The sequence below is a fragment of the Charadrius vociferus genome, unplaced genomic scaffold, assembly GCF_000708025.1.
Source record: "Charadrius vociferus isolate BGI_N301 unplaced genomic scaffold, ASM70802v2 scaffold743, whole genome shotgun sequence".
NCBI lineage: Eukaryota > Metazoa > Chordata > Aves > Charadriiformes > Charadriidae > Charadrius > Charadrius vociferus.
The window spans coordinates 1191058-1203857 of record NW_009647747.1 but is presented as its reverse complement, the minus strand read 5'-3'; the positions used below and the strand labels follow the sequence as shown (position 1 = coordinate 1203857).

At 44.6% G+C, this 12800-nt stretch overlaps 1 protein-coding gene across 3 annotated transcripts in view; it reads right to left on the bottom strand.

The window, feature by feature from the left end:
* Positions 1-271: 271 nt before the first annotated feature.
* NEDD4L (neural precursor cell expressed, developmentally down-regulated 4-like, E3 ubiquitin protein ligase) overlaps positions 272-12800 on the bottom strand; it is a 127826-nt gene continuing 115297 nt past the window's right edge. For all 3 annotated transcript variants that reach the window (XM_009882035.1, XM_009882036.1, XM_009882037.1), the window contains 10 exons: positions 12272-12393; positions 11336-11406; positions 9796-9891; positions 6348-6421; positions 4244-4304; positions 3774-3833; positions 3144-3251; positions 2188-2284; positions 1497-1569; positions 272-474 (listed from right to left, as the gene is read on the bottom strand). In XM_009882035.1, coding sequence (XP_009880337.1) covers positions 372-474; positions 1497-1569; positions 2188-2284; positions 3144-3251; positions 3774-3833; positions 4244-4304; positions 6348-6421; positions 9796-9891; positions 11336-11406; positions 12272-12393 — 865 coding nt within the window. In that variant the 3' untranslated portion in view covers positions 272-371. The remainder of the gene's footprint in view (positions 475-1496; positions 1570-2187; positions 2285-3143; positions 3252-3773; positions 3834-4243; positions 4305-6347; positions 6422-9795; positions 9892-11335; positions 11407-12271; positions 12394-12800) is intronic.

Here is a 12800-nt window from a genome sequence, read left to right as displayed (position 1 = left end):
AAATGTCTAAATCAATTAAAAAGTAAACATGAGTTGTAATACTATACCTGTAAAATGATTAATTCCATTCATTGTCATTAGAAATGATGTAAAATATTTATTAAGGGCTTTGCCTACAGAGGCACAACATAAATAGAGTAAGTCCTGCTGAAATGTGATCAGTTCCTGTGAAGCAGTTGTCCGCTGTGGGAACGCCGGAAAAGCCACCCGCACATCACAGCTCCAACTTCTGGATGCAGGCAACGGCGCTGGGAGGGCTTTGCTGCGTGGGCCAGCGCTGTGCAAGGGTTCTGCCATAGTCACTCCGAGTCCGTTAGGCAAATGCAGAAGTGCGAGCAGAACTTGCTCGAAGGGGGGAAAAACGTCGACGTTTAATCCACTCCTTCAAATCCTTGAGCATTTTCAACGGCCATAAGGAGCTTCTCTCGCAAATCTTCAAAAGATTCATAAAGAGGTAAGTCGAGGCGATTAAAGCTGAAATTTAGAAGGAAAAGAATCGTTTAATATTCCATTGAAAAATACACGTACCTTTAAAGAAATAGAAAACGTTAAATAATTTGGGTGTCTTAACAAAGGTTATCTCTTGTTGTGCGAATGGGGACGAGCCCCACGGGGTCCTTCGCAAACGCAACTCCTGCCTGTGCTCCCCGCAGGCAGCTCTGACTCGTCCTGCCCCTACCAAAGGCAGCGCTCCGAAATAACCGTGTGCCTCCTTGCCTTTCAGAGCTGAACCTGGGAATGTGTTAGAAACCAGTTAGGAAAGGCAAAAAAACCCACCACCCACAACAGCAGAGCCCCCCCCCATATTTAGTCGATTAAAACCATTCCATCTTTGTTAAAAAGCTGCTTTCCCACCACTCAGCAAAGACCTTCTGAATTTATAGGACAGACTCTGTACTGGCTGGGGGAAAGAAGAACAAACTTCCAAAAGAGGGTCTTGAAAAGGTCCCGTAAAATGTTACAGATAACTGAAATATGAAGAGGATGGACTGATTTTGGAGTGTGTTTAGAGTTTTGTTGGGGTGGGGTTTTTTAATCATTCTATAGAATAAAAAGTTTTATCTGAGATGGGTGTTCTCTGCTAATGCTCTAAAAATTAATTTTCCTATACAGGACCATTCAGGTTACCTTAAAAAAAAAAAAAAAAAAGCCCTATTCTTGATACGCAGCAAGAGCAAGACAATGATTGGTGTTGAATGATTTCAACACTTGCAAATTCTATAGATTAGGATTCGATACTGAGGTCAGCTGGACTGTGACCTCCCATTCGCAGCGAGTTGCCCAATGCCCTTTCTGTAGCGCGGCTTTCTGCGCCTGTTCTGGTACAGCGGCCTTCCTGCAGTTCAGCACAGCCGCTTCCTGGGCCAAGGGAAAAAGGATCCCATTTTATAAAAAGCTGTATGAGCCAGAGCTAAGTGATGTTCCAGAGAAGCACAGGCGTCAGTTTCCCTGGCTTGGCAGTATATGCTGTATTATTTTACGCCTTTACGACTTACCATGTGTGAGCTCTGGGCAGTTTATCAGGACTTCCCCATTGCTCTATTGTAAACAGCTGAGGACCATTTGAACCTGGTGGAAAATGAAAATCGTATGAAATATAAATTGCTGGACACTACAGAGACTGCCTAAATGCTATTTTTAACATTAAATGTTTGCACAAAGCGTAGGCTGGATTTTTCAACTGGTACAAAATACCCGGTACAAACTCTCTTAACCCAAACTACATCGAGGCAACAGGAGTGCGGGTCTTTATCGCCACTGTGAGATACTGTGAGCTTTATCCAACCACCTTTGCCTAGAGCGCGTGTAATGCACAAGAAGTAAGCTCAGACATTGGCATCTGAAAATCAAAGTGCTCGGTTAAACGGGCATTCTCCTCCTCTTCCTAGAACGTGAATATTAGTGTTACATGAATATTATTCCTAAATGCTATCCGTATGACACATTATTCCTGTTGACAGCCAAATTTTTTTCTGTGGGAGAGAGGAGTGTGTCTATGTAACACCCACAGCGTACAAAACCACTCCTTTGCAACGTGCACCCTGAATTCTCCCGTCCTCTGGGCATCCAGGAGAGTTCTTACGGGGTCAAAGGTCGGCCATCGCTAAGTTGCAGTTGTGCCCAGAGGGGGCTGTACGGCCACGCTAGCGCTGAGCAGAACCCGCGGGCAGTTGAAAGGAAGCTCACCATAAAGTTCAGCAAATCCATTCATAGGCACGCGTGACGTCCCAGTAACAAACTGCAGTAACCGAATCCGCTTTTCGGCGTCCATCAGTAAAACGGCCTGTTGACAGAGAGAGACAGGCGCTGGCTTTTTCACTGTCGCAGCCGTAGGTTGTTAGAAAACCAAACCAAAGCTGCATAAGCGATCGGTGTTAGCCTGGAGGAGATGTGTAACTCTGACAGACGTGATCCGGGTCACATCAGGCTTTCTCTGATGAAATAAGGAGTGTATCTGTCCAGCTGCCACTGGGTCCCCAGCGAGAGGGGCTCTCCCCGCCGAGGTGCCGTGCCCCGGGGTAGGGCCAGAGGGCGCCCGCCTGGAGCTGCGGGCAGGGTGGGCGCGCTGCAGGGGTGGGTGTGCCCCAGAGGGGGAGTGGAGAGACAGAGAAGGCAGAAAAGCCCTGAAGATCAGAGACTGCAACAGTTCAGCGTTGCGCTACCGCAGGACCGCAGCGCGAGCCTTTTGGGACCCTATCGCCACCCGGACTGACACACCTACATAGCCTTCACCTACACGTCACTTCATGACCACGGGCAGTAAGAAACCCAAAGTTTGAAGTACATACACAAAGCTGTAAGATTTGGGTATTTTTAAGAAAAACAGACACCCCTTTGACTAAAAGTCTGTGGCTGTTACAGGAAAAAGTAGTTTTTCTGGGGACATACACTTTTATGAAAAGTATTTTACTTCATAAACGCTGCAAGACACTTTAGATAAAACCAAAGATCCCGACGTCCGCTCTTGGGCCTATTGCTCGCAGCGTCTGTGGTGAGGAGCGCAGCCCTCATTCCAACACACACAGCTGGAGTCCTCAGCCTTCTCATGAGGAAAAAAAAATCGTAACAGACTCCACAGAACAATACAGGAACTTTCACTTTTAGAAATAGCCAGAGAAGCAAAACGCAGTAAACAACATTACCTTCCAGAACCACTGGATAACGGGATGATTTGGGCAGTAACCGTTTTTGTAGATTGTATGTTGTCTCCAGTCGTTAACATCAACATCGCCAAGGCCACACATCAGTAACTACAGAAGGAGGTAAATCGAAGACGGTATCGCGTTATCCTGTGCGCTTTATCAGAAAAGCAAAGTTATGCCTGCCCTCTGTCTGACCTTTTAAAGAGCGGAGCAGTGGACATGCAAACGCAAAGGAGAATTTGAGCTTCTCTTCAGAATTCTCTAAGAACATTCCTTTTCCCGGGGAAACACTGTACACTAGGGACATAGGGATGCTTTGTGCGCCGGCATCTTTTCTGCTATTTTGCTCAAAACATGACCGGAAAGGCATGACGGCGTTAATTCACTAAGCTACTCAAATGCTTTTCATATGCACATACTCAACCGCCTCACTCGATAATTACAACTTTTTGTGCTTTTATGTGATCAATAGATTTATTAATTTGGGAGAAAACCCTCATTTCCCACTATAAGCAAAGCATCTTTGTCTGCAAATTCGCTTACGATGAATTAAGTGATGGGTGATGAGCCTAAAACGTAACGCATCTTTTTGCCATCTGTTGTCTCTGGATGTCAGTTAAACAAACTCACCTCTAGTTCATTTTCATCAAAAATTTTAATCAGATCAATAGGAAGAAGTTCTGTGAATCCCTAGAGAAAGCAAAGCCGAGTTAAAATTCTCAGACCACGTAAAATTAAGTTTTTATCTAACGGAATCTTTGGCTTCAGGGAACCTGCGTAAATGGCAGAGGACAAAGAAGGGTTCTGAACATGAAATACACAGTTGCCGAACTACAAATCCCTAATTTAAAAAACTGATCAGTAAATTATTCCAAGCTCAAATAATTTAAGCTTGAAGGAGACTGACCTTATTCCCCTAAGGGAAAGACTACCTATTCTTATACAAGGTAAAACTAAAATCGTAAAACGTAAGCACTGCAGGACTTCTGCGGTTATGCAAAGCTCCCCACTCCCTTAACGCAGGCACTGATGTATAAGAAGTCTGCATTAAAAAATATATTATTTGGGGGAAAAAAAAATAAGCAGCTGAAGAACCTTACCTCCAAAAAAGCATTCATTTGTTTTTGAACTCTGTTTACAAACCGCCACTGGATGACCAGGCTATAAAACCCAAAGACACAAAAGCACACTCATTAGAAGACTGCAAAGTACACGTTTAAGAGATGTCAGCAACCTGACGGGTTCCAGCTTCCCATTTACACCTTCCCCATCTCCCGACCCCGTGTGAAAGAGACTCAGCAGCTTTTTATTAATGGTTCTAATTTACCTTGTGTGGCTGATCAAATTGCCAAAAACAAAATAAAAACTCAGTGACCACAAACAAATTCTCATATGAATGTTTTCCCTTTAGCATGCAACACAAACTCTACGCATACACTGCCACGTTCTAGAGCTGCAACTCTTCTACATCAGCAGGAATCCCTTAACGTAACACTATCAGACACCGTGACATTAACCTTCTTGTTCCTGAGATGAACGCGAGGGTGAAGAGGGCGAAAAGGCGTGCCTGTGGCCCGAACAGCCCGCGCGTTCTTCACTCTGCCTTATTTCTGCCTAAATGAAGCCGTAACCCAGACTCCGGCTGATGGAGGTACTGGTAGCATTAGGTACCCAACTGACTGCACCTTCTGTCCTTCCAGAGCTCAGAGTAATTAACAATCCCCAACAAAGCCTACAAAATTTGAGCATAGATGTAATCGCACGTAACAGCCTGCCTACAAATAAATAAAGAGATGAATAAAACCTGCACCAGCAAAGGAGAAGGTTTGTATTTCGGTGTTAACCACCGACAGCATAAATACCTCACAGGCTCTAGAATAACGCTTTAGAAATCCAATTACTTCCTCCACTCGTTCAAACGGAATATTATTATATGACATTCCGGCAGGCAGAGAAACAGAGGAAGCGTAACAGCGCACCTAACCAGCCCGTTTGGCTGTGGCCAGTTTTGGTAGCAGCACCACTGGCGGTGGCGCCGTGGCCGTGGCCCCGCTGGGGAGCGCCTTCCGCCTCACCTGGACTTGGGCGCTTTGAGCCCCGCTTCGGAGAAGCGCGCTTCCTGCGTGGGGACTGCAGGAAAGCCAAGCAGTGAGTTTAATTTACTCTGGTTTTGTTCTGGTATTGGCCAATGTTATGCAAACTGCGTTTTCCAAGGCGGCGTTACGGCGCTGCGTACTGTTTGTTTGGGAGTTACCAGACAATTCCTGGTGTGGTTTTCTCATAATGCTTAAAGAAATAACATTGATTTTCCATTAGCAGCTATTTCGTCAGTTTATCTATTTTCCTTTGTTTCTGCAATAAACATGACATAATAAAATAATGCAAACAAAACACCAGATTTCCTGTTGGACGGCGATTCTTCCTTATATACACGATATCCTATAAGCACAGCACATGCATGAGAATGCACCTCTTCCACCATTACCGCCAACTCTCTGTAACGCAACACCGCAAATGGGATTAACAAACAAATGCAAAGTTCTCCTCTTGGGGGAATGCTCACACACGCACAGAGTTCCCGAGTTCTTCCTTGAATGAAGACCACAATGGCAGGTACGAGCTTGAGAAATTACAGACACCCCATTCCTTTTCCTAGCTCCAGCTTGGCGCTCAGATCTGCACTCACTCTGCTTCGGATTCTGCGACCTAACAGTTCCCCGGGAAAGCCCGCAACTCCTAGGCCAGAAATTCATCCCTCCTTTGGAGACGGGCGCAGCAGAGCTAGTCGCCCTCGGCACGGGGGCACCAGGCAGACGCAGGCACGAAACCGTGTCTACTTTGCCAGGGGAAGTGCGGCAGCCAAGCGGCGCCTTTTCTTTTCCTCGAGTAATTGGGATGCAGATACCGCCACTCAGAGCAACCCCACCCCTTCCGCAGTGTCCCTCAGGCCTACCCATCGAGAAAGTAGTTCCCCATTGGGTCACAGACTCCCCTGATTAGTGTAATTCACAGAAGAGTAAAGGGTAAAATTCAGACTTCCTGAGGATTAGGGTATAAACAATGTTGACGACAACATTTTCTTCCAGAAGGATCTCTGCTGATCTAGTGTAGCACAAACTACAGCAACTGCAGGAGGGTAAATTCTAAGACAGGTACAACTGTGCTTTCTTACACCCAAGATAAATTCCATAAATGTATACATACTCGATGTATTCCCTTTTGTTTTCATTCGTTACCATGATTTCTGACCCATTGGGCTTCAGGTCGACTTGATATGTCTGTATTTCAAAAGGAAAACAAAACAAAACACAACATGACATCATTTCAACGTTCCTCACAAAATCCACTCTCCTTTAGCAGCATTTTCCAAGGAGTAAAAACATTACGCTATAACAGCAAATGAGACAGCAAAACGTTCCACATTTAAAGATGGCATCACTAAGAACAAATTATTATTATATGATCACTTGTAAGAATGAATTCTTGATCATCTTCATTAGCAAGCGAGCAAACGATTCCAAAGCAAACTTCTAGGCCGGAACAGCAGGTTCATTGGGTAAACACATACTCCGTTTTAATAAGGGTAGAAAAATACCTCTAATTTTTCTAAATGCTTGAAAAAAACGATTACTTAAAATCCACAGAGAAACTCGTTCATAAGAAGGCCGAAAAAGTAAAGTAGAAAAACAGATTACAGAAATGCTTAAGCACGAATTTGCTAAGGGCGGTGTCACGGTGGAGCATGACGTTGAAAAAACCCAAATTCGTTACAGCTCACAAGAAACTACACCACATCCAAATAACGTATTTATTTTGAACAAAGTGATTAACGAGGAGGAATTCACAGAATTAATGCTGGGCAGGGACCACGACGGCTCGAGGTCGGGAGCTCCTATCAGTTTGTGCCCCCGCAAAATTGCTCCCAAACGGTCCGCTCCACAGCCGCAGGTGTGAGGCAGCGCTGTCGCGGTGCCGATGGTGGTGTGCGTACAGCACAGGCACTCGGCGGCACTCGCTCCGGGGAGTGCTGCTCAGCGGGGGGACACAGGGGAAGCCGAGTCTCCTGCTGCTCGCAAGTCATCGCTCTCTTCCTGTCGGCTTGTTCCGTCTCTTCAAAAGCACGGGGCCCGTCGAAGCAACCAAGGCGCGACTCTGCAGCCACCTTCAACCAAGCCTTTTTTTAAAGCTGTTACTAATCTAACAATTAAATCAGATGGTGCGGGTGAGTAACAGCAAGGCAGTAAATTCATTAGCTAATAAATGGAGCTGTGAAAGGAGGAGGCTGGAAAGCTCTTTGGCGGACTGGATCAACACTGAATGCTTCGACAAGGAGAGAAACAGTACAATACGTCTATGGATAAATACACCTCTTACCGATGACTGTACGATTAAGGAAAAGTAATTAATAGGGAGCCTATGCACCTCCGAAACACTAGTTTATTCATTCCGTAAAGCCAAGAGAAGACAGTCCAGAACTAATAAGGAAAAGGTTTGCCGTACTCTCAAAGCTGAACAGGCTAACGTTACAAAGATGACAAACAAAGCCGCTCCGTGCTCGATTCTTCCTGCCCAACTGACAATACCTTGTTTTTAAGGGATGAGAAATAGGGTTCCAGAGCCAGCAAGAACTTTGGAGAAATACAGACCTTTTCTTTCTGCTCTCTGAAGCCGGCCCTCCATCCTTCCCACGGTGACAACACCCACTCTGCATTTCTGACTGACTCGTTAGAACTACTGAAACCGTATTTTTGGTTATTAAGTAGGAAGGGTAACAAGAATGTAAGATTTACCAGAGGTTACTTGTTTTTCTCTAACTCCAGCTGAGGTTGTGGAAGCAGCAGCACCTCCTACCCAGGTTCCCACAGGCACTTTTTATAAAGTTTCACCAGTTCAGCAGTAGGTGGGGCAAAACAAATGCCAAAGTGAGTCAGGGTCCCTCAGCAGTCCCCAGAGCGCCGGCAACGGCCAGCGGCACGTGCAGAAAAAGCCAGCGCAGTCAGCGTTCCCCATAACCGCTGCACTGCTGGAAAGCACCCCGTACGCGTTCAGACTGAGAAGAGGTTTCTGCCTCTAGCTGCATGAGTTCCGCCTCGCTATAGCACCGCCTGTCCTTCTACTACTGAGCTTTTCCAGGCTTTTCTTCGAAAGAATTTGCCCTGCCAATTTTACATCTCGCCAGCAGTATGACGGAACCACTATTGTTCTATCTACCGCTTTTGGCAAATGCGGTCACTCCCGCTGCTGCAGAGCTAGTCAAAACCGCCTCTCCCCTCTGCCCCACGGGAAGACTGTCATGTCAGCTTGTCCCGCTTCGAGATAAAACGGAACCAATTTTGGTCAGTAAGTTGGCTTCTTAGCCGGGCCTCTTAAGCTGGGCCTCAGCTTACCTCGAACCAGGACACAGCTCAACACCTGGAATTCACATTACAATAATTAGAACAAGAACTGTTATTTCTGATAATAAACTGGGAACTAAAGGAGCACGTGAAGTCGGTTACTCCTTATGGGTCCCTCCGACTGGAGCTAAGGTATAACCGGAGTGCAGAACCGTACCGCTGGCACGGCTGCAGCAGCATCCCGCGCATTGCCACATCAACAAAGACGGGAATCTCCAAAACCTGGAATACCTGCCACATTATGAAGAAAAACTCCGGGGGTAAGAAGGTGAGTAGAAACGTCAAGAACAGTAAGACAGATGTGTCCGATGCCTTTATTCCACACCCCCACCCGATATATTTCTCTACAGAGGACAAACCCTGTGCTGCGCACTCTTACAATTATATCGAGGGAACTTCCCCAAACCCCACACGTACTGTAAGAACGTGCTAAAATGTTGGGTTCAAGACAAAAGAAATCATAAATGCCATCAATGACTCTGCACCTATGATACGCACAAACAACACAGGGAGAGATTTAATAAAAAAGTAAACTAAGAAATGAACGAGTGAACCTCAAGCTGCAGCTATTTTAACATCCGTTTGTAGTTTCCCCGGGCGCATAAACACTCCCGGACAGGCTGCAACTTCTTTTGATTACCCGTCACACTTTAGCACTGCTCTGTGCTCACTTGCTGAAGAAGGGCGTCTAAAAGATTAATCTCTTCTGGAATCAGATGCATCTATATAAATTAAACAAGGATCAATCTTGCTGATAGTGCCAGAATTAGCTATTTGAGGTATTACAGAGCTAGGAGAGGAGCAGAAAGGATCTCCAGGTAAGCTCGTTTATGCTTTGAGTCAGAGAACAAACTTCTGCCAGCAGAAGCGAGAGCTGGCAGTGAAAGGCTGTCGATAATTTGAAGCTAAATCGTTACAGAACACAAGATAATGAAAACTACCAACAAACAACCCAGTGTATTACAAAAACTTTTCATCCTGTGGCTTTAACGTTCTTTCTAATTTTCCAGGTAACCGATAAACTTATGTTGCTTCAGGAAAAAAGTAATAAGCACCGAGAAGTGGATGAGAATGTTCTTGGCAGTCCAGTGTGTGCATACGTTTGGAAATATTCGTAGTCTGCTTACATTGATCATTAACGTTCACCAGTCCCGATCAAGTTCACAACCACGAGACACCGCTCAGCATTTATTTACTTCTTCGCAATAACCAATAGTAAGATGGAAACACAGAGTTTGGGGATAACCTTTACATACCTGTCCAAAGTTCTCCTCATCTATGCAAAACATGAGATCCAACTCGGTAGGGTCATTTTCCAGGATCCACTTCAAAGAGTTGTAGTATTCGCTATCCTACAGGAGATTATAATTAAACAAAGTTTGAAAATGTGAACCTTAAATGGATAGTTTAACTTGAAATGGAACAAATAAAAACGTCTAGAACTAGAACTCGTAGAGACTGGAAAGATGAGCACTCACTTATCTGCACAGCTACCGTAAAGCAGGGCGACATGGATTACTTTATTCTGCTGCATTTTGCTTAGACGCTGTATTTTTAGATTCACGGAGCTTTTCTTAATCGACTTGTAATTGCCTTATTATACACAACACAATAAACTGACTCTACAGATCTATTTGGTAAATATGTAAATAGCACTGTGAAACAGTTGGTTAGAAAACATCTTGTTGATAAAACTGTACATGCTTTTCAACACAATTTATATACCACTTCCTCCCATCGATAATAGGTTATACGATAACCGACGGCATTGTTATTATGAAAAGCCTTGAAATATACTAAATAAAAGGCCCCTCTAATTTCCTAAAATGGCTGTCTCTTCATTGTGGATTAGGGTCATAATTAAAGATTGACCAAGGAAAAAAAATAAGTAAAAAAGTACGTGCAGCTATCACTAAATATTTCCAAGCGAGAGGCAAAATGTAACAGCCCCAAGGCTCTCCCAAGGCCGCAGCAGTGGAAAAACTGGACAGACCTCACAGGATTAAAAAGACAAAACCCAGTATCATCCCGTTAACTTACTGGAAACCATTCGTATTTAGCTGTTGGACATCTCTGAGATGCACTGTTTCAATACTGGCACGCTGCACATCTAGATTAGGCAGCTGTGGCATCCTATTTGCTGTTGCCCTTCATTTTACAACACAAACGTAGAGCTTACTAACTTGTAAAACAATTTGGTTTTCTCCCAGGCAGTGCCCAACACGAAAGCACTTGATTGCAACTAACGTCGACGGTGTGAAAGTAGAGGAAGCGCAGGGAACAAAACCAAAACAGATGTACGGGGACGAGTTGCGCTGTGTTCATGAAGTGTATTTTGGAGAGCGCTGTTTATCAGCTGGCAAGCCCTTCTCCTTCCAGCGCTGTGGGCAACTGCCCGCGTTTCCAGGTCAGACCTGAGCCCTTGCGTCCCCCGCGTCCTGCTCCACAGCGCGACAGGAAGCCGTAGCCCTCGGTGGTGGTGCTCCTTGTAACAGGGAGAAAGCTGACCCGGTGGGAAATCTGGAAGTATAACTACACATCTGCTGCGTTTCTTACTGCCCTATTCATGTCTCTTGTCCCTCTCGCCACTGTCAGCGCACTGGTGCCCAAACAGCCGTACTAGCAGAGAAAAACTGTTTTATTAAAAAAGTCCGTACATATCTTTCTAAAGCTGTTGCAACCATGACCTTGTGTTTTCCACCAGGCAGTTTACTGGAACTGTTAGCTTTTATAAATTCCCCCAGAGGAAAAAACCACGTAATTGCTAATGCTGATACGGCTTAAATGTTATCTTACCACTGACTCCATGTCTTTCAGAGTTATTGGTTTCCCCAGCATCATCTTGTAAAAAGGTCTGATGAAGAAGCCTAAAAGAGAGGGAAGAGTGTCACCTCCGCAGTTTTGTACTTTCACCTTACATAGAGACACGACTCCCCAAGGATAATACGCCACAATATCTTCCCGCTGTGCCAGCAAGAGAGAAACCTCCCGAAAGTAACAGCGCTGTAACTGCTCAAGTTAACCCTGCAGGCTCACTTTTTATTTAGGCACAGAAAGTCCAATTTTTCAATTACAAGACTTGTGCCATTAACTCCCATATGCCATTAAACACCGTACCATTAACGGCAGAGAGACACAAAAGAAGGGGAATTGAGCTCCAGGTCCTCCAATCCATTTAAAATTGCCATTTTCTCTCAAAAGAGATGCTAGAGAAACACGGGATGGACAGTCTCCTCTTCTAATAAGCTGCACTATTGCTAAATAAAATATAGTCAGTTTATAATGTTTGCTTGCTTATTGCGGCATTTCAACGTTCAGCAGAAATCATATTTTCTCATTAAATCGTTCAGTAATAACTTTACAGATCAAAATACACTACAACTGACACCCACACAACTGCTTTGGATGCAGGTTTGCGTGGAAATGGCTGAGATGAATTTAGGGATTTTCCTTTAGGGATAGCGATTATTTAGCAATGCTGATTCTGGAGTTTTAACACGAGTGGAGAAAGCAGCAAAACTTTACATGAAATCTATTTGCTGAGTAAGACACTACAATTTTTGAATCACACTCGCATCGGGAATGCGCTTTCCAACAGGTCCAGTTGCATTACTTTTCTCTCACACTTTGTCTCCAGGAGTACTATGCTCTAAGGCATGTGAATTACTGAAGCGATTTATTTCATTTAATAAAAATCCAGTAACGGCATAGCCGCACGGCGGAATAACTCACCGTCCAATAGCTTCCCATGATACACTGCCAGACCAGCAACCCGACCAATAAACGTGAAATACGACAGATGATCTTCATTACAAAGACCTGAATTAGGATTAATCTGAAGTGTATAGTTGTCCCTTTTTGGGGGAAAGAAAAAAAATATCTAAATAACCAAGTCTTTAAATAACCAGATAGTCAGATATGTTAGTAAATAATCTGAGCTGAGCTTTCCTGTTCATTTTTGCAGAAGCGTAATAACGTCATGTACCCTGGTGTTCCTCAGCAGAAGTATCTGACAGTTTGCGTGCAGGCTGACCTAATCAAAACTGTCTTGCTACCACCATAATGATTCTTTGACAAAGGTAAATAAAAGCGCTGCTTGTGGGGTAACAGGATTCTACCCGTGGCAAGCGTAAGAGCGTTAACCTCTCCAAAGATAAAAGCCCGGCATCACTGGAAACAGTGGAATCTTGCCATCGGCTTCAGTGGAATGAGAATTTCAGCTAAGTTCGCTCTTCTGCTGGGCTTGATTACTCACTCTTTC